The sequence below is a fragment of the Spermophilus citellus genome, assembly GCF_964194105.1.
Source record: "Spermophilus citellus genome assembly, chromosome: 15".
In the NCBI taxonomy this organism is placed as follows: Eukaryota; Metazoa; Chordata; class Mammalia; order Rodentia; family Sciuridae; genus Spermophilus; species Spermophilus citellus.
This window is the reverse complement of record NC_138195.1, coordinates 90,979,247-91,004,474: the sequence shown is the minus strand read 5'-3', so window position 1 is coordinate 91,004,474 and position 25,228 is coordinate 90,979,247. Positions and strand designations below refer to the sequence as shown.

The 25,228-nt window shown below is 35.9% G+C and overlaps 1 protein-coding gene across 5 annotated transcripts in view; it reads right to left on the bottom strand.

The window, feature by feature from the left end:
- ZRANB1 (zinc finger RANBP2-type containing 1) overlaps positions 1-25,228 on the bottom strand; it is a 50,990-nt gene that overhangs the window by 4,796 nt on the left and 20,966 nt on the right. For 3 of the 5 annotated variants that reach the window (XM_081267429.1, XM_081267431.1, XM_081267430.1), the window contains 4 exons: positions 10,692-10,879; positions 5,070-5,223; positions 3,163-3,234; positions 2,591-2,789 (listed from right to left, as the gene is read on the bottom strand). In XM_081267429.1, the coding sequence (XP_081123555.1) occupies positions 2,591-2,789; positions 3,163-3,234; positions 5,070-5,223; positions 10,692-10,879 (613 nt within the window). Of the gene's footprint in view, positions 1-2,590; positions 2,790-3,162; positions 3,235-5,069; positions 5,224-10,691; positions 10,880-14,601; positions 14,724-25,228 lie in introns of all 5 variants that reach the window. The other 2 variants (XM_081267433.1, XM_081267432.1) reach the window with 2 other exon arrangements.

Genomic DNA, 25,228 nt, shown 5'->3' with positions numbered 1-25,228 from the left:
ACAATGGGTTGCCTCCTCCAAGACCCTAGACTTCTCACCCTGTCTCATTCTACCTCCTGAAGTGCTGAGCTCAGTAAACAGAATTGTCAATGAACCCCTTTTCTCTTTGTTACATAATCTTCACCCCCAACTCTACCCTTCGAATAACATAAGCATGATCCTGTGATTACTGCACTCTATGCAACATTCTATTCCTGAACTCTGAAACACTAGGCAAAGACATCTCAGGGCAGGCACCCGAGAATGTGGTTTTGGGAATCCTGTCCATATGACAGTTCTGGATCCCAACTCCTGAAGCATCCTTTCAGAGTGAGGACAACTTAGTGAAAGTTCTGCTCCAACACTTCCTGGTGGCTATAAGCAAACAGCCTTGTTTCTCGTTCAGATTACATACAGTACTCTATTTCTGCCTATCTCTGTGCTACACTGACAACTTCAAATGACTCAGAAATACCTAAGAAGTCCAGTCCTAATACAAATACTGACAGCAACTCCAATCCAGAAATCACTGACTGCCAGCTCTGAGTTGGCCCAAAGTTATTATTACTAACCTCAAAACAACAACAACAAAAACCAATTAGGAGCCAGATGTGGTGGCACAAACCTCTAATCCCAGCAGCTTGGGAGGCTGAGGCAGGAGGATCCAGAGTTTAAAGCCAGCCTCAGCAAAAGCGAGACACTAAGTAACTCAGTGAGACCCTGTCTCTAAATAAAATACAAAATAGGGTTAGGGATGTGGCTCAGCAGTTGAGTGCACCCGAGTTCAATCCCTGGAACCCCAAAGAAAAGAAAGAAAGAAAAAAACAATTAGGAAAAAACATCATCTGCTGAAATTTACAAGATACTTTCAACCTTACAACAAGATCATGGTGTTACCATCAGTGAAAAAAATTACAAGGCTTTTTTAAAAGGGCATTTGCAAAGTTGTAGACTGATCACAGTCCAGATCTGCTTGCTGTTCCAGCTAGGAAACTAGACTTCATCAATACCAAGGAATAACACAAATCAACCTTATAGGGCAGTCGCATTAACCAAACCCATAAGGCAGATCTGTAAAACCACAGAGCCAATAACTGCCATCATGGGAATTAGACCATTCTCATCCTCTCAAAGGCAGGCCAAATAATCACCAGACTACTGCTTGATAAAGATACAATCTGACAAAGACAGGCTAGGAAAACTGAACATTTAATGGCATCAGGCTTACCTAACCTGATGAATCCCCCTCATCATAGGAATGGTCTTGCCCATACTACCATATCAATCCATATAGTACCCACCTCTCCTGAAAGGCACAAAGCCCTCTTTCCTGGACAAAGACTAACGGACTAAACCATCTGCCTGGGTGACAAAATTCTTTTTTAGCATATTATATATCCAGTCAAGGTTTACATATAGGCTTGCCAGTCAGGGAGCTATTTTGTTTTTTTTTCAGGCAATCACAAACTTTTTACTATATTGCATTATGCTAGGTTCTTTGAATCTCAATTTTATTACCTATGAAATGATAGCTAAGTGAGATAATATATTCACAGAACCAAGAAAATACTTAGGGTAGGAAAATCACAAAATTGTCTCTTGTGCTTGATAACACGAGTGAATTTATACTTCAAGAATAACAAGACTTGACTGACTAGATCCTAGGTTAAAATATAAAGGACATTTTGAGACAACTATAGAGAAATTTGACAGTGGACTATATGCTAGACAACCAAATCAATGTTGATTTTCTTAGGTTTCATAATGTTGCAGGAGAATATTCTTGTTCTGAAAAGGTGCATGTTGAAATAATGAAGGGTAAAATTTTGATGTCAAAAAAAATCAGTACAGGGTAGCACTTAAACAGATGAAGCACGTGTGCCAAAATATTAATAATTGGTCAATCAAATAAAAGAGACATTAGGTATATCACATGGATTTTTATCTTTTAAACTTTTCTGTGGATTTGAAAATTTGCAAAATGGGATTTTATAAGTCTCTTCCTCAGGAAGAAAAATAGCTTATAATATATAATTATATATAACATAATTCTCTTAAAGTTGAAGATAATATGATACCAGTAAGTACTCAAAATTATGAGCAAAGGTGGTATCTTTTTTTTGGAGGGGGGTATTGAAGACTGAACCCCAGGGGCACTTTATCACTGAGCTACATCCTCAGTCCTTTTTTGAGATATTGTCTTACTAAGTTACTAAATTGCTCAGGCTGGTTTCAGTCTTGCAATTCTTCTGCCTCAGCCTCCTGAGTCACTGGAATTATAGGCGAGCGAAACTATGCCCAGCCCTATCAGTATTTAAGTCTATAAAAATAACAATGTTATATTAGAAATGTTTAAATACACTGTTTCTATTTTATGGAAATGAATATTGTTTCCAGGTTAAAGCTTCATCTGTTTCTATTTTAAACCTCTGATAAAAGGTATAAAACTACTGGGGTACTGGGGTATTCAACCACTCTTCATTTCCAAAACCCAATAGTTTTGTTCTTCAGTTTCTCAGAAAATAAAACTGAGCAGAAAAGTACCCCACTACTACAAGGAAATGATCCAGCAAATCCAGTCCAGGTGGAACAGGGAAGGATGCCAGCTCACCAATGTGAACAGTCATGCAGGCTGTCATGCAGGGCTTTCCGAAGCACCGAGTCCTTGTCATAAATACCCCAGGTAGCTTGTAGTACTGAGTCAAGTAAGCAGTCCCCTGCAGTTCGATTCCAAAGGGCATACAGTCGACTATCCAAACGTGTAGCCAACTCCAAGGACCAGTTTATAATTGGGGATTCTTCTTCTAATTCTGAGGAATTTAAATAACATATTCATTTTCGTGCCTATGTGGTTACAAAATATTCAGTAGGGTGAAGAATCCATCTTTTACATGTAAAAAGGTAATTTATTAATAAATACCTAAATAAATTTGATCAACTGAAATAGATTTTTAGTAGTTAAAACATGACTCTGGAATAGTTTATTCAACTTCAAAATTCCTTATAATTTTCTAAAAAATGTTGAATACAGAAATACATTTATACTGTAAAGTAGAAATTTAAGGATCTTACATCTTTAATCTAAAACAAAAATACATCAAACTACTCCATACCCTAACAAAGCAAATCAAAATTTAATTTATCAGATAAAAGGTAAATTACATTCATTAATTACATGCTTACCTTTTTGAACATCTCTATCAAGTACCTCATCAAATAATTTTTCTTGAACTGTTGGGGGTAAGTCTTCAATATCTACAAAGGAAAATCAGACTGAAAACATATTCTTGTATTTCATAATTCGATAAACTATGGTAGCCTCTAATAGTCATGTCCTCTAAAATAACTTCCTCTCCACTGAAGGTCAACAGATTTTTTTTATTAATGAACACATGTAACATGTGAAAGGTAAAACAGGTATATTATTTCCTTTTTGTATTTCATTACCAAAACTTCTTAATATACTTAATATAAATAACATTATATGGTGCTGCACACATATAATCCCAGCAAGTAGGGAGGCTAAGGCAGGAGGATCTCAAATTTGAAGCCAGCCTCAGCAACTTAGTGAGGCTGTGAGCAACCTAGTGAGACCCCATCTCAATATAAAAAATAAAAAAGGGCTGGGGATGTGACTCAGTGGTTAAGCACATAACACTAAACAAAACAAATAAATAAACTGCAACAACATTTGCACCAATAATTACAAATCAACTTTTAGTTGTTTTCTTCTCCTCACACTGGAAACTTCTGTTCAAAATATTACTTCCAAATTGAATCTTCTTTAAAAGTAAATGAAGCATGATTCTGGCACATAGCCTTTTTGCCATCTTCCTCAAATTCTCTATGCTCTATTCAGGTTACTTGTACCCATAAGAAAAATTATCCTTAATATTTTTTAAAGGCATTTTCAAGTCAGCCAAGTGGAGTGGCACATAACTATAATTCCAGAGATTTGGGAAGCAGAGGCAGGGGGGAACACAAGTTTGCGGGCAGAAACAACAATTTAGCAAGACCCTGAACAACTTACCAAAATTCTATCTCAAAATAAAAAGAAATTTAAAATCTGAGAATGTAGTTCAGTAACAAAGCACCTTGAGTTCAATCCGCAGTACCCCCCTCCCCCAAAAAAAGCATTTTAAATTCAAAATAAAAATCTAATCATAATTTAGGATTAGGTTAGTGTGTGTGCACTTCAAATGATATTTGTCCAAATTTTAGAAGACTCAGTTTTTATCACCTACCATTTATAAATGCCCCTGTTTATATCTGAGTATGAAAGTTGAAAATACTCAGATCCCATATGAAAGCTTTTATTTTACAAGCCTTTGAGTTTTGGTATATTTATTCAATGCCACTAACAAGACATCCTAGAAGATTTCTCTCAACAGCCAATTATTGAAAAATAAAAATTTGTTTCACAAATATAATACAAATCAGTGTAATTAGTGAAAAGCAATGCCATCTCAAGAGTGCCAGCATCTTTAATCCAAAAATGACCTCTTTTCCATAAAAGTCCTGTGTTCTAATCCTTCTGCTTACACAAGATAACCAATCACTATCCAATTTCAAAATAACAGATGAATATGAAAAGGGAAAATTAAAATAGACCAAAAAAAGAGAACTTTGTAAGACAAAACCAAAGAGGGAAATAAATGGGCAACACACACACACACAATACTGGGTACAGTGGTGCTTGCCTATAATCCCAGTGACACAGGAGGCTGAAGCAAGAGGATCTTAAGTTCAATGCCAACCTGGGCAATTTATCAAGACCCAAACTAAAAAAGGAGCTGGGGTAGAGTGCCTGCCGCTGGATTAAACCCCCAGTACTTGGGGAAAAAAATAACAATCCGAGACCCACAAAGATCAGTTACTTCTGATCTTTCAAATAATAATGATAATGAAAGCATCTATTTCTACGCAGCTCTTGTACTGACTACTTTCAGCATAAACAGGACGGTAAAGTCATTTAAGGTGCACATATATTATTTGCTTTCTTTAAAAAAAAAATACATTTTTTGCTCCATCTATAAAAACAGAACTATAATAAAATGAAAATTTCTTTTCACATTAAATTTTGGAATTACCTGCTGGCAATGTAAATGTTACAAGGTCAGTTAGGAAATAGCAAGCAAAATCCCCCTTTCTCTGATGAAGAGAGGCAGCGACTTCCCTCCGGATTTGTTCTGTCAGTTCAGGACACACCATTGCTGGAATACATTTTGCTGCTTGTTGAGACACCTTAAATACAACAAAACAAACTTTCCTCTGTATCTCATTTATCATAAGTGAAAGAACATAACACAGCATTTTAAAGAAATTAGCAAAATGTCCCAATAATTCAAAGCTATGTTTGTTTTTTTAATCTTATATTGTGTTGGTATTATTTTCTTACCAGTGGAAATACATATCAGTACATCTTTCCAGAAAAACAGCAATACAAGTGTGTTACTCTGATTCAGTAATTCTACTCTTCATATTTATCCCAAGACTCAAAGATGCACATTTTTAAATATATACAAAAGACTACTGTTTATAAAGGTGCATCATAGGAGAGGGAGGGAGAACAGAAAACATAGATGGACTAGCCATCATTAAAAACATTTGTAAAAATAAGGAATTGCAAATGCTCTTCTTCCATGTATTTTAAGAACCCTGACTTGGAATAAAGAAAACAACATTTAAAGCATTTTTTCCACACTGGCCTTGAAACTCTTCCTTCTCCCCATGTGTTACCACAGAATTTTTTAAAAAAGCATTTGTAATCTAAGTTTAAATCTGGCAGAGGAGCTGTGCACATTGTTGCAGTGAGTCTAGTACAGAGGCCTCTAAAACAAGGAAATACAAGGCTCAGGTGGCTAGAACTTTCTTCCCCTTTTAAAATGCTCAATAGCCATCAGGCCCAGTGGCAGAAGCCATTATAATCCCAGTGGCTCTGGAGGCCAAGACCAAAGCCAGCCTCAGCAACTTGGTGAGGCCCTAAACAACTTAGCAAGACCCTATCTCTAAATAAAAAATAAAAAAGAGCAGGGGATGTGGCTCAGTGGTTAAGCCCACCTGGGTTCAATCCCCAGTAGCAAAAAAAAAAAAAAAAAAAAAAAAAAAAAAAAAAAAATTCTAAATAGCAACAAATGTTGCAAAGATTTCACCTTAGGTTTCAGTTGTATTTAGTATGTAGAGTTCAAAAAACATATATCGAAAATTTTTAAATCAAAGGTGTCTGTTAGTGAGTAGAAGAGTCTGGTGCCATCCTTGAGTGAGCCAGTCAGCTCAGTTTTCAGTGACAGCAACGTGTAACATCACCTACCTAACAGCAGCCTTCCAGTTACAAGTAGAGTCTAGAGCAGCAAATCTTGTGGCAAACCACTCCAAGTTTTACTGATGATGTCATCTATGTTTACATGTAGAGAGTTTAACTTCATTTGTAAGTAACAGAGTTTCCAACACCTGCATAACTATTCATAACTATTTTGAAAGCTCCTACATGAAAATTCAGTCCTATCAGAATGTATTGTCCAGGATTACCAGTAACCAAGAAAATGCAAGTACACTAGACTATGCTGGCTACAATTATCAGTAACTATGAAAATTCCCACATCTTAACTCCATGAATCCAACAGTCAAAAAACACTCAAAATATGGGAAACCAGACAGGCATGGTGGCACACACCAGTAATCCCAGCGGTTCAGGAGACTGAGGCGGGGGGCCTGCAAGTCCAATGCCAGCCTCAGCAACTTAATGAGGCCCTAAGCAACTCAACAAGACTCCGACTTTAAATATTACAAAGGGCTGGGAATATGTCTCAGAGGTTAAGCACCCCAGGGTTTAATACGAGTACCAAAATTAAATATATATGTGTGTGTGTACACACACACACACACACACACACACACACACACACAAGAGAAACCAAACAAACATTTTCAGACTACAACTCTCATTTCAACACTGCTAAAATGAATACCAAAAGTAAATTCAAAAATAGCTTTTTCCAAGAGGCTATCCCTCAGACTCTTTCAAAAACCAGAAAAACTTTTCCAAAAATAACCTGGACATAACACCAAATGCTCAGACATTTCAAGAAGAATGGCGTCTAAGCATTCCCCTTCACCATCATCCTCAAGCAGGATATGAAGCTGCCTCTCATCTTTTCACCTCTTCAACTTTATGAGACCTTAAGCTAAAAGTTCTTCACTGAGGGTCCAAGAACTTAAATGGAAATTTTGTTTTAATTACATTTAAATTATTCATTTTCACGAACTCCTTGCCTAAAATAAAATTCATTCTTATTAGTCACAAATTTGGTTTGGTATTTTGAAAACTATATTCCTGGCCCAATAACTTGAACTTGTAACAGACACATCCCATCAAATACCATGATTCAAATATTCTTGCAAAACACCATGCTTTAAAAGCACACACTGCTGGGTGAAATGTTGTGCACCTGCAGACCAAGGTACCTGGGAGGCTGACAGAGGATTACTTGAACCCACAAAATCAAGGCCAACCCAAGCATCATAACCACACTTCATTTCAAGGGAAGGAGAAAAAAGAATATACCCTTGAAATTTATACTGTTGAAATCAACTCTTAAGAGTTTAATGTGATTTTTTTTAAAGAGGGAGAAAAATAGCTAAAACATAAGAAATGTTTGGAGAAACATTATATCAAAAATAAAAATTAACACCACAATTAATATAAAAGAACATTTAGGGATGGGGTTGTAGCTCAGCAGTAGAGAGCTTTCCTAGCACATGTGAAGAGTGACAGAGCACTTGCCTAGCACTTGGGAGGCACTATGTTCAAGCCACAGCACCACATATAAATAAATAAATAAATGTATTTATGTATGTATGTATGTATTTATGTATGTATGTATGTATACTTTTATTTTTGTGTGTGTGTTGGAAAATTTATTATTTATTCTTAGGGCTTCCATAATACTTTCAGCTGAACAGCTCTTATTTTTTTTATTGGTTGTTCACAATATTACAAAGCTCTTGACATATCATATTTCATACATTAGATTGAAGTGGGTTATGAACCCCCAATTTTACCCCAAATGCAGATTGCAGAATCACGTCGGTTACACATCCACAATTTTACATAATGCCCTATTAGTAATTGTTGTATTCTGCTACCTTTCCTATCCCCTACTATCCCCCCTCCCCTCCCCTCCCATCTTCTCTCTCTACCCCATCTACTGTAATTCATTTCTCTCCTTGTTTATTTTCCCATTCCCCTCACAACCTCTTATATGTAACTTTGTATAGCAATGAGGGTCTCCCTTCATTTCCATGCAATTTCCCTTTTCTCTCCCTTTCCCTCCCATCTCATGTCTCTGTTTAATATTAATCTTTTCTTCCTGCTCTTCCTCCCTGCTCTGTTCATAGTTGCTCTCATTATATCAAAGAAGACATTTGGTATTTGTTTTTTAGGGATTGGCTAGCTTCACTAAGCATAATCTGCTCTAGGGCCATCCATTTCCTGCAAATTCTGTGATTTTGTCATTTTTTATTGCTGCATAGTACTCCATTGTGTATAGATGCCACATTTTTTTTATCCATTCATCTATTGAAGGGCATCTGGGTTGGTTCCACAGTCTAGCTATTGTGAATTGTGCTGCTATGAACATCGATGTGGCAGTATCCCTGTAGCATGCTCTTTTAAGGTCTTCAGGGAATAGTCCGAGAAGGGCAATAGCAGGGTCAAATGGTGGTTCATTCCCAGCTTTCCCAGGAATCTCCAAACTACTTTCCAAATTGGCCGCACCAATTTGCAGTCCCACCAGCAATGTACAAGTGTACCCTTTTCTCCACATCCTCGCCAGCACTTCTTGTTGTTTGACTTCATAGTGGCTGCCAATCTTACTGGAGATGGTATCTTAGGGTGGTTTTGATTTGCATTTCTCTGACTGCTAGAGATGGTGAGCATTTTTTCATGTACTTGTTGATTGATTGTATATCCTCCTCCGAGAAGTGTCTGTTCAGGTCCTTGGCCCATTTGTTGACTGGGTTATTTGTTATCTTATTGTCTAATTTTTTGAGTTCTTTGTATACTCTGGATATTAGGGCTCTATCTGAAGTGTGAGGAGTAAAAATTTGTTCCCAGGATGTAGGCTCCCTATTTACCTCTCTTATTGTTTCTCTTGCTGAGAAAAAGCTTTTTAGTTTAAGTAAGTCCCATTTGTTGATTCTTGTTATTAACTCTTGTGCTATGGGTGTCCTATTGAGGAATTTGGAGCCCAACCCCACAATATGTAGATCGGAGCCAACTTTTTCTTCTATCAGGCGCAGAGTCTCTGATTTGATATCAAGCTCCTTGATCCATTTTGAGTTAACTTTTGTGCATGGCGAGAGAAAGGGATTCAGTTTCATTTTGTTGCATATGGATTTCCAGTTTTCCCAACACCATTTGTTGAAGATGCTATCCTTCCTCCATTGCATGCTTTTAGCCCCTTTATCAAATATAAGATAATTGTAACTTTGTGGATTAGTCTCTGTGTCCTCTATTCTATACCATTGGTCCACCCGCCTGTTTTGGTACCAGTACCATGCTGTTTTTGTCACTATTGCTCTGTAATATAGTTTGAAATCTGGTATCACTATACCGCCTGATTCACACTTCCTGTTTAGAATTGCTTTTGCTATTCTGAGTCTTTTATTTTTCCATATGAATTTCATGATTGCTTTATCTATTTCTACAAGAAATGCCGTTGGGATTTTGATTGGCATTGCATTAAACCTATAGAGAACTTTTGGTAATGTCGCCATTTTGATGATGTTAGTTCTGCCTATCCATGAATAGGGTATATTTTTCCATCTTCTAAGATCTTCTACTTCTCTCTTTAGGGTTCTGTAGTTTTCATTGTATAAATCTTTCACCTCTTTTGTTAGGTTGATTCCCAAGTATTTTATTTTTTTTGAGGATATTGTGAATGGAGTGTTTTTCCTCATTTCCATTTCAGAAGTTTCGTCGCTGACATACAGAAATGCCTTTGATTTATGCGTGTTGATTTTATATCCTGCCACTTTGCTGAATTCATTTATTAGTTCTAGTAGTTTCTTTGTAGACCCTTTTGGGTCTTCTAGGTATAGAATCATGTCATCTGCAAATAGTGATAATTTAAGTTCTTTTCCTATTTTTATGCCTTTAATTTCTTTCGTCTGTCTAATTGCTCTGGCCAGTGTTTCGAGAACTATATTGAATAGAAGTGGTGATAGAGGGCATCCCTGTCTTGTTCCAGATTTTAGAGGGAATGCCTTTAACTTTTGTCCATTCAGAATTTTGCTAGCCTGAGGCTTAGCATAGATAGCTTTTACAATGTCAAGGTAAGTTCCTGTTATCCCTAGTTTTTCTAATGTTTTGAACATAAAGGGATGCTGTACTTTGTCGAATGCTTTCTCTGCATCTCTCGAGATGATCATATGGTTCTTATCTTTAAGTCTATTGATGTGGTGAATAACATTTCTTGATTTCCGTATATTGAACCATCCTTGCATCCCAGGGATGAATCCTACTTGATCATGGTGCACAATTTTTTTGATGTGTTTTTGTATTCGATTCGCCAGAATTTTATTGAGGATTTTTGCATCTAGGTTCATTAGAGATACTGGTCTGTAGTTTTCTTTCTTTGAGGTGTCTTTGTCTGGTTTCGGAATGTATGTATATTTTTAAAAAGAACATTTAACCAAAATGCCACACTTACCTCTGTAAGCAATATTGCTAGCATATCCTGCCTCTGGAAACGTATGGCTAAGTGTACCAGGGTGTAGCCAACATCAAAGGCAGAAGGGCGATTCAGTAAGCGTACTTCATCTGCAGTAAGCTGGCGTGCGATATCTCCTCCTGATGATTTGTATGCTTCTATGGCAGCTAAATCACCTTCTACGACTCCTAAAACAAGCATCAAGATAGAAAAGCATTTAATCCTATTTTTCGTCAAAAAGCAAAAACCTGTAGCATTCACTCCAAACTCTAAACATTTCTCTGTGCTTCCTGGATGCTGGGGTATCACTTATTGTCCTGAAGAATATAAGAAAAATTAGCATTTCCCTCCCTTTAAAAATTTCTTGCCAGAACTACCTAGTTAGCACTTACCTTACCATCATCAGTGCTGGCTCCATGCTCTGGTAAAATTTAAAGGAAATGTTAGAATACAGTAAATGGATGAAAAATCAGTAACCTAATGTGAGACACCAGACTTCACAGACCATACTGAGCCCCTGTTCTGGGCCTGCATTCATCCTAACTGTAGAAACCAAGGAGGCAATGAGGTGCTTCCAGTGGATGTTGGGCGGCTGCTGCCCCCTTACACTACATTCTTAAAGCAAAATCCAAAGGGGGGAGGGAGAACTGAGTTTTCCATACTGCTCTTAATTGTGAAACAACTTAGTGACTGGAACCATTTTCATTGTTATGTGGAAGTTAGCAAAAATTTTAATTTCAAAATCTCAGAATGCTTGTTTCAGCAGTACATATACTAAAATTGGAATGACACAAAGAAGATTAGCATGGCCCCTGTGCAAGGATGATATGCAAAATTGTGAAGCATTCCATATTTTTCTAAAAGCAGCCTGAATGAGTGAGAGTGGGAAAACATCCCAATTATATACATATGAGCCAAGACATCTATACACCTATTTCAAATTGATAATTGTTATTAAAGTAAAAATTAAACCAGATGATTTTTGATAAGGTATGTTAAAATATTACAAACAAGTTAGGGACAAGAGAATGAAACAAGTATCACTTTTTCCAAATCCACAGAGAACTTCAAAATTCCCAATGAATCATTTTATTAATCTTAACACAAAAATGTTAGGTAAAAGTAATAACTATATTGACAATAAAAATCAACCCTTTAAAAAGAAAGGTCTACATTAGCTTGCAATTTACTAAAAATAAGAGGGGAGGACCCCAAACCCGAGATTATAAAACCAAACAATTTTGTTTCCTAACTTACAGCAGGAAAAATAAATTTGTTAAATTTGGTGAGTAGAATGATAATACTAGCTGAAAATAGTATGCTTTTAAAAAAGCATTTTGCATTAGGAATTAAGGTAAATAGATATTCCTTACAGGTTGCACCAAACCCCCACTTAATTTAATTTCCATATCTACTGAAAGAGCACTGTTCAAGGCAATATGAGAAACACAAAGACAATAAAAACACACCTCCTATATTCAAAAAAGTCCTTTCTAATAACACTTTTGAGTCATAAATGGCCAGCTTCAAAAGTCTGCAAACTCTAGGGTCATGGACCCTTTTAGCAAGTCAATATGCTTTTGCCTCAAAAAGGTCCCCCTGCCCCCTATCCCCAGACATACATTTTTCAAGATAAAGCAGGCGTGGTAGCACACCATCTATAGTCCCAGCACCCTGGAGATCACTTACACAATACAGACTCTCCATCTCAAAAAAAAGCCATAACTATTTCGGGATGTAGCAGGATCATTGCATGTTTTATGGTCTTCAGCTTAAAACTAAAAATATATCTATTTATAAAATTTATTTGTTACATATGATTATTCCATGCTTTCCCAAAAGCAATCCAAGTTTGATCAATTCACCTGACAGAGGAAGATCTGTATATACATATGTATTTATGTGTATGCTACGTACGTGTGATATTCTATATTCAAATATATTTATTTCTAAAAGACAAACATGAGGAAATCTAAAGCTAAATACCAAAATGACTTCCTTCTTTGGGTGGAAGAAGGAGATCTTCTAAATCACTGTCTTTACTATTCTGGCTAACTCACCATAAAGGAGAAGTCTAAAAGAATTTCACCTTAGAAATTCTTAAGAATTTATTTCTTTTCTAATGTTTCTGAGGGATTTCTTTTTTGGGGGGTTGTATATATATGTATGTGTGTGTGTGTGTGTGTGTGTGTGTGTGTTGCTAGGGACTGAACATGTGAAACAAGCACTCTACCAACTGAGCTATATCCCCAGCCCTTTTCTGAGGGATTTCTCAAATTAGGGGTGGCAGGAAGATGAAGACTAATCTAAACAGCACACTGAAGTTTACAATCCTATGATTTACAGTATCACCCATTCTGCCTTCAAAGTAAGTACTTCAAAAAAAACAAAAATCTGCAAAATGGTGATGAAATGCATGGTATATAAACAATATCTCAGTAACGCTGAGAGAGACAGACACACACACACACACACACACACACACACACACAAAATTTCTATCTGGTCTAATCCAAAATAACAAAAATACTCAATTACTCCTTCTGATCCCAAACTCTACATTAAACTGCAGAAAAGCTAACGTGCCCATTCCTTAGCATAGAATAAATACAAGAGGATAGAAAATGAGGATAAAACAGAATAGACTCTTCTCCACTCTTCACAGCACAAAATTCTCCAAACTTTCTAGCACGAACACATGGAAGTATAGACAAAAGATAACTTAAAAAAATATCTTTTTGTCTAATGTTTGAGGAATATATGATTCCATTCTTTTTCTTTACCCATAATAAGAACTTATGGTTTCAGTGACAGGTGAATTTTCAGCTACAAAGATCAGTAAACTTTTTACAAATTTCATGAGAATGTCACGAACTGCCCAATTTTTGTTATGTCTTTATTACATACTGTTCAAAGAGAACTACTGAAAAGCTTAGGCAATTTCTTCATGACGCTTCACTACAAACATTATGTTTAAAAGAATTCGAACCATATTCAAAGAATTTAAACTGGGAGGGAGGACATCGTAGTATATTCAAGAAAATCTTACAAGATATCGGAGTTCTTCAAATAACAATACACTTTGAGCTACTTTTAATATAATGGATAAAAAGAAAGTAGAGAAAAGCAGAAGAAATGGTAGGCAGGAAAAGATAGCATATAAAGGTTAAGTGCTAAAATCTCACTTTATAGAACAAAAGCGGGGGGGGGGGGGGGGGGAGGTGTACTGAAATGTTCCAAGAGAAAATAAAGAGATGACTTGTACATGGCTTTCTTCTAAGTTACTTCCAACTCACAATGCCTTAAAGAATAACTCAAGAAACTTTCTCTTAATACTTTTTAAATTTAGCAAACATTTTGTCCCTTCCTCCTCCATGCAATGAAGGCAAACAACAACCAAAAAAACAAAAAACAACTAAGGATGCTCTGAGAAGATTACCAGTATAAAACTGACCTGCAGTACCATCATACATTCAAAAGGATTGAATAAATGCATAATTAGCTAAATAGAGTCACATAATTACAAAGAAAAGTGTTAATACAGTTTTAAAAACATGAAGATCTAAAGAGTAAGTGAAAAATACTGTGTTATACATTACTAGCTACAAAGTTAAAAAAAAAATGGTGGCACCTGCCGTAGCAGCTCATGTTGTCCTATGAGCTGGGCCATGAGCTTATAGTATTTTGAAGCCACAAGAGAATAAGTCACCGAGGACTTCACAGCTACTATGGAACTCCGTTGGTTAGCATATGAAGCTGGCTCATAGATATTTAGAAAATAGACTTATTTTTCCCCCATGTATGGCACGGTTTTCAAAGTTTTGCCTTATTTTCCTTTATGACATAAAATCATAATGGTAACTCACTTTGAAAAGAATGCCAAATGGTAAAAAAAAAAGCCAGGACTTACCTGAGCCCACATGGGCCAGCTCAACACTACCCTGGAGTTCTATGGTAGCTGTGACATCACAGCATGGTTTATGCTGTGGGGTCAGGGTGGACCTGGAGTCAGCAGGCACAATTTCAGGAACCCTTAAAAAGAAAAGTTAGTTTTAAGTGGTAATGTTCAGAATGTCCTATATCATGGTCAGTAGAAAGATGCAGATGAGGCTGGCTATAATGTCTAGGTCATTTTCCTCTACCCAGAGTTGAATTCATTTAATTGTTTTTGTATATTAATAAGAAAAAAGACCACTTAGTAACACTTTTCTTTTTAATCATTTATACTTTAATCATAAACCTGATGTAGATATTCACAGCAAACTTTCAGTACTCAAACATAAGCTGCTTTTTAATTTAAATAACCTCAATATTTTTAAGTCTGCCTTCAAACAGAGGGAAAATTCCAGAAACAGTTTTGAGCAAAACAAACCCCTCCTATTTCACTGCTGACAATAATTAATAGTAACACGATTTACCATTTCTAATGCCAGAATAATGCTATAAAATAGTGACACTGTCAAAAAAAAGAGGGGTGATAATTAGAAATCGGAAAAAATTATTAAATATAATCTAATCTATAATAAGAGTAACTCCTATTCAACAATCTCACTTCCCCATTATTAAAATTCTCTTTAGAAAAACAAGAAGACTCGATGAAATAAGGAGTCAAATAGTCCCTAAGGCCTTTTAAATGTCCTATTATTAACTGACAAACTGTCAGAGAACAATAATATTTCTGAGCTCTTACCTCCTTACATCTTTGATCTGACTGTTAACTGCTGTGGAAATATATATCCCCAAGTCATGAAAGACACCTTTCTAAGAAAGAAGAGCCTGAAGTGCAGGAAAATTTACTGCAGGAAGAATAATGGAAGAATTTAAAGGAAAAAGTTATCTCTGGAACAAGTGATCAGAGAGGAGTATAAATGCTAATGAATTATGGGACATTATGAAGGTCACTTGAGGAAATTAAGATTTTTCTAAAAATTTTATAAGTATATTTTTCTTTTTCTTTTTTTTTTGGGGGGGGTGGGGAGGGATTGCTGCTGCTGCATTATGCATGCTAGGCAAGTGCTCTACCACTGAGCAACAACCCCCAGCCCCTAAAAGCATATTTTGAAACTCACATAAATAGTATATGCCAGAGTCACACTCACACAGCCATCAAATCCAAAAGTTTTTCTGACTTCAAAATAAAAATTTCACTGCTACACTGTCAAGTCATCCTGGCTGAATTTGGAATCAAATTTTAGAATTAGGATTATAGTATTATAGTTAGGACTGGAAAGACTGTAGCCACCCTCTTTTACAATTAAGAAAACTATGGTAAGTAAACATTTCAATAGGCAGGGGGTTATTTATTGAAAATAAAAGGAAAAACCCATGACTTCATAACTTTATATTGTTCATATTATAGTCACTTAAAATTCTCCTAGTCAAAAATATACACAAAATTACCAAATTAGAAGAAATATTAGATCATCTTGATAAGATCCCCAGCTAGAATCCCAAAACAAGAAAGTCCCTATAATTGGCCACTGCAAGAGAAGGTTCTACAAGTTTCATAAATACTCATGGCTCACACACATGTATCCACATAAATGGAGTGGTATGTTCTGCCCAACAGTTTCAGGCCCTCGAAGCATAACACATTAGACATCCCTCACCACATCATGTTTAAAACAACCTTGCCTTTTTGTTGTTGTTGTTTAACTTTTTGAGTTCTTTGTATACTCTGGAGATTAGTGCTCTATCTGAAGTGTGAGAGGTAAAAATTTGTTCCCAGTATGTAGGCTCCCTATTTACCTCACTTATTATTTCTCTTGCTGAGAAAAAAACTTTTTAGTTTGAAGATGTCCCATTTGTTGATTCTTGATTTTAACTCTTGTGCTACAGGTGTCCTATTAAGGAATTTGGAGCCCAACAAGTACACAAAAAAAAATGCTCACCATCTCTAGCTATCAGAGAAATGCTAATTAAAACCACTCTAAGATACCATCTCACTCCAGTAAGAAAGGCAGCCATTATGAAGTCAAATAATGGCGAGGATGTGGGGGAAAAGGTACACTTGTACATTGCTGGTGGGACTGCAAACTGGTGCAGCCAATTTGGAGGGCAGTATGGAGATTCCGTGGAAAAGCAGGGAATGGAACCACCATCTGACCCAGCTATTCCCCTTCTCGGACTATATCCAAAAGACCTAAGAAGAGCATACTACAGGGACACAGCTACATCAATGTTCATAGCAGCACAATTCACAATAGCTACACTGTGGAACCAATCCAGATGCCCTTCAACAGATGAATGGATTAAAAAAATGTGGCATTTACACACAATGGAATATTACTCAGCATTAAAAAAATAACAAAATCATGGCATCTGCAGGGAAATGGATGACACTAGAGCAGATTATGCTAAGCGAAGTTAGGCAATCCCTAAAAAACAAATGCCGAATATCTTCTCTGATACAAGGGAGGTGACTCAAAACAGAGTAGGAAGGAAGAGCATAAGATGATTACCACGAAACAAGGAAAAGAGGAGGGAGGGAAAGGGAGGGAGAAGGGGAATTGCATGGAAGACGGAAGGAGACCCTCATGGGTTCACAAAATACATATACGATGATGTGAGGGGGAAAGGAAGAAAAAAAGAGAGAAAGATAAGTGTTACAGTAGAATGGGTAGAGAATAGTGATGGGAGGGGAGGGGAGGGGAGGGGGGATAAGGAGGGCAGAAAAATACAACTGACGCTAGGATTGCTGTATGTATACACATGGATGTATAAACAATGTGATCTTGCAATCTGTATAGGTGGAAAAATGATAATTCATACCCTATTTGAATCAAATGTATGATGTCAAGATCACTGTATTGTCTTGAGCAACTAATAAAAAAAATAAAAAAATAAAACAACCTTGCCCTCTTCCTGTGCTCGTGAAAAATGACACCGCTATCCAACCCAGAGGTCCAAGCCAAAAACCTGGTTATCTTTCTTAATTCCTTTTCCCCTCCAAGTTTTGCCAACTGTACCTCTTAATACATCCCCATTTCCCAACTCCATTGCTTCTAGCCTAGCCCGAGACTATGCTCTCTCACCTGAACTGCTATAATTGCCTGAGCAGTCTGCCTGCCTCAAGTGCTGGACCCTCCTCATCAATTTCCTCCACTGTGGTCAGAGTAGTTTTCCTAAACCACAGATCTGATTATGGAACCTCCCTTTTTAAAGATTTACCTTTGTCATTATACAGAGAGCCAAATTTCCTTACCTAAGTAAATAGACCTTGTAGTTCAGCATTCTCTGCAGGTTTATGTCTCATAGCACTCATTCTGATGGCTTTTTTCCCCCAGGTTATCAGTCAATGACATGCTTTCTTGATTCTGGGGTCTTAACACTAATGCAATTTCCTTTGAAATACCATTCCCTCTTCCAAGATTTCAGCCAAGATGTCACTAAAAGCCTTCTTCAAAACTCTTACTGAGATCACATTACATGTTCCACTAGCACTTCACACTTCTGCAGCACACTGGTTTGCTGAATTAATATAGTCTCCTGCCAGACCATAAACTCAGTTTCTGAGTCTCACAACAACTTTCACCATGCTTGGGAACACACTCAATGAATAAATGAATGCATTAATGAATCAATGAACCAACAAACAATGAAAAAGTAAAATGGACAATTTTTAGAAATAACTGGGGGGTGGGGTAGAGAGAGAAGATGGGAGGGGAGGGGAGGGAGGATAGTAGAGGATAGGAAAGGTAACAGAATACAACAGTTACTAATAGGGCGTTATGTAAAAATGTGGATGTGCAACCGATGTGATTCTGCAATCTGTATTTGGGGTAAAAATGGGAGTTCATAACCCACTTGAATCTAATGTATGAAATATGATATGTCAAGAGCTTTGTAATGTTTTGAACAATTAATAAAAAAAAGAAAAAAAAAAGAAATAACTGGGGGGGAGTAGTTACTTCCAAAATAATTTTTAAAATAATAATTTAAAAAATATAGTAAGTGACTTTGTCAGATTTTTAAAACTATTTAGGAGCTGGGGTTGTAGCTCAGCAATAGAGTGCTTGCCTCAAAAGTGAGTCACTGGGTTCCATCCTCAGCTCCACATAAAATAAATATATTGTGAGTTCAGCTACAACTAAAAAATTAAGAAAAAAAATATATGTGTATATATGTAATATATGTGTGCAAATAATGTACATAAAAGCCTCAAAATAACTGATATAAAAATGATTTTAAGCACCCAAATCAATGAGGGACATTTGCATTTAATAAATCATATTAGTGAAAAATATTTAGAACAATTATTTTAATATTAATTCAATCCAAAAAATGCAGACAACAAAAATAAAATATTAATTAAAATAAACTGGGAGTGATGGTGCATGTCTATCATCCCAGCAACTCAAGAGCTGAGGCAGGAGGATCAAAAAGCCAAGACTAGCCTCAACAACTTAGTGACACTCTCAGCAAATCAGCCAGACCTTATCTTAGAGGGATGGGGATGTAGCTCAGGAGTAAAGTACCTCTGTATTCAATATCCAATCCAAAAAGAAAAAAGACAAATGTTAATTATAATAAACTGTCCCACCAAAAAGGGAAAAGAATATTTGCAATAAACATGACTGGTAGTATTTTAATATGCATATTATTTATAATTATATAGCTATCATGTAACTAGTAAAAAAATCACAAAGAAAATAAAAGACATGAATCAACAACTCACAGATTCCTGGATGATAGAAAAAAATATTTTTCACATATCAATATAAATGTGTAATTTCAACATATAAATATTAAATATTAAATTTGAAAACATTAGAAAAAAAACTCACAGATAAAACACAAATGACTAATAAAATGGGATAACTTGTTGCCCTTAGTAACAAATAGTCCTCAGAGAGAACTCCACAGGGAGTCTCATACTGCTGGCTAATAAGTAATAGGTTAACTTCAGTTCCGAAAACTCCTCTTTATATTTCACATTCATTTTTTAAAAGATGAAAACATTTTATCTGAAAATATAAGGTTCAATGAATGACAGATTATACAATATAAATTTCAACCATTAAAAGTAAGTAAATAAAAAGACCGAAAATACACAAAAATTTCCTCCAGGCAGTGAGATTATAAATTCTTGTTTGTTCATAGCTTTTCTTACATCGAAATATTCTATAATATGCACAGTCTGCTCTATTAAGAAAAAAAACCACTAAACTCATACATTGTTAGAGGAAGCCAGTAGAATTTCTAACTTTGATAAAACAAAAAATGTTATTTCCATGTCTGTTGACTGATGAACAGATAAAACATGATATACATATACTGGAATATTATTCAGTCTTAAAAAGGAAGGGAATTCGAACACATACCAAAATATAGACAAACCTTAAAGATACTATGCTAAGTGAAGTATGCTAGCTAGTTATAAAAGGGCAAATACTGCATAATTTAATTCATTTGGCATACTTAACTACTCAAATTCATAGACAAAAAAAAATAGTAGTTGTCAGGGATTGGGGTGGGGAAATGAGGAGTTACTGTTTAATGTTTTGCAAGATGAAAACAGTTTTGGAAATGGATGGTGATGATGGTTGCAAGACTACATAAATGTAAAATGTCACTGTTATACACTTAAAAATAAGGGTGGGGAATAGGGAATAGTCAGTGGTAAGATATATTTAAGGCTATAAATTCAATGCCCAGCACCATAAATTAAATTGAAATGAGTAAAATGATAAAATGTATGTCATGCATATTTTACCACAACTAACTGAAAAAACTCAATGATACAAGGGTATTATTCAAAGATATTAGAGACACTGCACTCAAAACTATTTTACCCATGTAGTATTCTTCTCACTCCTTTAAAAAAAAAAAAATGTTGGCATACACATGTAATCCCAGCTATTCTAGAGGCAAAGGTGGGAGGACCATAAGCTCAAGACCAGTCTCAGCAACTTAAACCCCATTTCAAATTTTTAAAAACTATTTTTAAAAAGGTCTAGGCATGTGGCACAGAGACAGAGCCATGCCTGGTATGTGCAGGCCTAGGGCTCATTCACCCATAACAAAAAATAAACAACAAAAAAAATTATACAAATATACAGAGAGAAGGGCAGGAGAAAATACTATTGAGGACTCAACGAAACCTCCAAATTCAAATTGAAAAATCATTCTGCAAAACTAGACTCTTCAAAAATCCTAATGTTATAAAAGAGTAAATTTTTTTTTAAAAGGCACTGATTTAGATTAGAGACTCAACAAATAAAACTAAACACAATGTACTGTGTATTGGCTTTGACTGAATAGGATGGAGGCAACAGTATTACTGAAACTATTTGTGAAACTAAATATGGACTTAAATTATTAAATTTCCTGAGTGATTATATGTGGTTATGTAGAAAAAATGTCCACGTTATTGGAAAACACATGCAAAAGTATTCTAGGGCAATGTGTTATGATGTCTGCAGCTAATTCTCAAGTGTTTCAGGAAAAACGCACCAGTGAGAGGGAAACACAGACATCAAATGTAGACATCAAATGTAACAAAGTAGTCAGAATCTGGAAAATCTATGTCAAATGTATGTAGTATTCAGTGTGTTATGAAATTTCTCAGAATAAACAGCTGATGGTGAAAAGTGATTATCTCCAGCAGGATTGGAGGTGAGGAGAAAAAAAAGGAGAAACTATTACATTTCTTTAAATTAAACTCAAGTATCTATTCTTGGTATTTCCCCCTACTATAATAGACATAATTTAATAAGACTTTCCAAATTTCCTAATTCAGTATTATCATTTATTAAGTCAATGATGTAGACTCAAATGTCAGTATCATATAATCAAGAACCACAAGATACACTCTCTTTCTCAGCATAGGAGGCACACACTACCATTTGGCAAGGCTGTGTAATCAACTGTATTTTAGAAACTGTGTTTTAGCATACCAGAGACAACCAGAAGATCAACTGCTAGGGTTCTATGCCTGCCATCACCATCCATTTGCCTTAATAGACACACTATATTCCCAGAAGTTTTCTTTTACTCCACATACCAGGAAATATTTTCAAATCCCAGAATAAACTGCCCAGCATCGGTTAATTATGTGTATGTTTCCCTACAGGTTAGAATCTTTTATATTGCTGGAAATTTTCTCAATTCATTTTAAAATCATGACAAACTATTATTTTATATCCCAGGTTCCAAATTTCAAACAAGACAAAAATAACCTAAAGGTAACATTCCTTCCATGGTACTAAAAGTAATTCTACTACCTATTAATATGAATTACCTTGAACAGAGCACAAATCTACAAGCAATAATGTGTACAGTGAAAAGATACTGCAATTTTTATAACTATACACACACACACACACACACACACTTCTCCTATTAGAGTATCAGAGTTAACCAAGGACATACAAAGCACTGCCAGCATTTCTAGGAGTTGAGTTTCCTTTTATGGATACATTGCCAAAGATTTGCTAGAAGAGTCTGCATGTATTTTAGATTCTACTAGAAGTATTTAATACAGTATTTTCCATCAAATCACATTTGTTTTATTTTGGTTTTGGGGTTTTGTTGTTGTTTAAAGGGAGCAACTGGATAGTTTTTGCTGTTTTGTGTACTGGGGATTGAACCTAAGGGCACTTTAACACTGAACCACATCTCCAGTCCTTTTTATTTATTCATTGATTTTATTTTGAGGCAGGGTCTCCCTAAGTTACCGAGGGAGGCCTCAAACTTGTGATCCTTCTACCTCAGCCTCCTGAATTGCAGGGATGACAATACGGTATGCACCACCACGCATAGTGTATTTGGATAGTTTTAAATGTAGGAGACTATTAGTAAGATCCAAGAGCTACCTTTTACCTGGCTCTTCTTTCATTTATATGTAAAGTAATGTATTAAGAAAAACAACACTGGGTAGAGTGCTGGCCTAGCATGTGTAAGGAGCTGGGTTCGATTCTCAGCACCATATATAAATAAATAAATTAAGGATCCATTGACAACTAAAAAATATATTTAAAAAAAAGAAAGAAAAGAAAAAGAACACTACATCAGAAGAGTATCTTTCAACAGAAAACTCAATTTGGCATCAATATAAAAACCAAAGTTCATAATCCAGCATTCAAAAAATAACCATAACTTAAATCTAACAAAATAGTGAACAATTTCTCTAGCTTCCAGAAAATGAGCTCTAAAAATTATTTCCCACAACAAAGATCTGCTACTGAGCCACCAATATGGTAGTAATATGACGGCAATGCAATTTCACAGAACAGGAAAAATTCTTTTTTTTTTTTTTTGTTTTCTTTTTCAGGAAAAATTCTTAAAGATGAAAAATAGATTGCCCAAATGGCTCTAGCATACCAAGCTGGAAACAAGCCAACACAAACAAAGCAAAAAGAATAGAAATGCCACATTAAAAAAAAAAAAATCAAGTTCAAATAATGGGGCCTCATCCTGCAATGTTGTAAATTATTGGCAAGTACAGGTCAACTTGGGCCACATCAATCAGCTTCATGTAGGCATATTTATTTTGCTGACTTAAAGTCAAGACTAAAAACAGTAATATTCACAGGCATAAAACATTATTCAAAATTATTCAAAAGTTCCAGTAACTTCTCCTTTCAACCACAGCTAGCAGATAAAAGCACCTCTACTGCCTTTGTCTAGAAAAGAGTGAGGACATGATTACTTCACATGGAGCAAGTCAGTCTTTCTACCACAACTTGTTTCTTTATATTACAAAACAATTAACTCAATCCCGCTAACAACTGGTGAAAGTGAAGTAAATGCTTTCTGAAATTGTCGAATTAAGATGGTATTTGTTGGCGGTGGGGAAAAACAGCTATTTGTATTTATTTCATATAGCTTCCCTAACAAATCACTTCAAATTTACTAACTTCAAACAATACAGACTTTTTCTCTTACTGAGAAAAATCAGAAGTTCAACCTGGGTCTCATCAAACTAAAATCAAGGTGTTGGCAAGTGTACTCCTCCTTCAGGAAGCTGTAAAATATCCTTGGCTTTTCTTCTAAAGGCAGCTACCCTCATTCTAAGCTCATAGCCCTGTATTTCCACTTCTCCACTCTCACATCTCTGGTGACACACACTCTCCTCTCTCCCTCTTTGACTTGTAAGGAAAAAGCTTTGTGATTACATTGCCACCTGGATAATCCAAGATAATCTCTCATCTCAAGATCCTTTATTTAATCATGTATGCAAAACTATCTTTTGCCATGTAAAGTAGCAAACCAATAGTTTCTGGAGATGAGGTTGTGAACATAATTGGGAAACCACATATTATCCTACCTGCCCAGCTATTTGAATCAGTCATGTCAGTCACCAAAAAACCCATAGGGGTACACTGGAGAATGAACCTATAAGACCAATAGTAGGCAAGAACAAAATACAAATGTGGACACTAATTCATCTTATTAATATGTTTTTCAAGATACTTACTATGTATATCTTTTTTTTTTTTAAAGAGAGTGAGAGAGGGAGGGGGGAGAGAGAGAGGGAGAGAGAGAGAGAATTTTTTAATATTTATTTTTTCGTTATTGGCGGACACAACATCTTTGTTTTATATGTGGTGCTGAGGATCGAACCCGGGCCGCACGCATGCCAGGCGAGAGCGCTACCGCTTGAGCCACATCCCTACTATGTGTATCTTCAGATAAGGCTTTGATAAAAATATCTTTGTGAGGGCTGGGGATGTGGCTCAAGTGGTAGTGCACTCGCCTAGCATGCATGGGGCCCGGGTTCGATCCTCAGCACCACGTACAAACAGAGATGATGTTGTGTCTGCCGAAAAAAACTAAAATAAATAAATAAATTCTCTCTCTCTCTCTCCCCCCCCCTTTAAAAAAAAATCTTTGTGAAGCAGATCAATAACTTCTAAAGCTAAGGAGAACTCAAGAATAGAAGCCTCCTATTTCTGCACAATTTCTCTCATTTCTACAAAATCATTTGTATCTCCACAGTTTTCTCAAATTAGAAAATCTTCCCAAAGATGTCTTTAATAGGTAAAATCACCACAGGAATTTTATTTTGTTTTGACATAGTACTTTTGATATAAATCACCTTTTAATCACAAAAGTTCATAGTAAAACCATCTCCCAAAACTAACTTAAAGGTCAACCTAATTTCCTTTGGACTGTACAATATCCCCTTTGTTTGACCAGTCGTGAATTTCAAAACTAAGAATTAGCTGGGCACATGACGCACATCTGTAATCCAGCAAATGAGTAACCTGAGGCAAGAAAACTGCAAGGTCAAGGCCAGCCTGGGCAACTTAGTAAGGTTCTGTTCTCCAAATAAAAATGTAAAAAGAGCTAGGGGTGTAGCTCAATGGAAAAGAGTCCATGTGTTCCAATCCCCAGTACAAAAAAAAAAAAAAAACAAGGGGGAAAAAAAAAATCAATATACAAGGTTACGTTTTACAACAGTTTTCCAGAGAAAGAAAAATAACACCAAAACAACTTTAACAATTTGTTTTCTTGAGAAAAACCTTCAACTGACAAATCGCAAATGTCCATCCATACACATCTGGGGAGGGAGGGGTACTGGGGAATTGAAC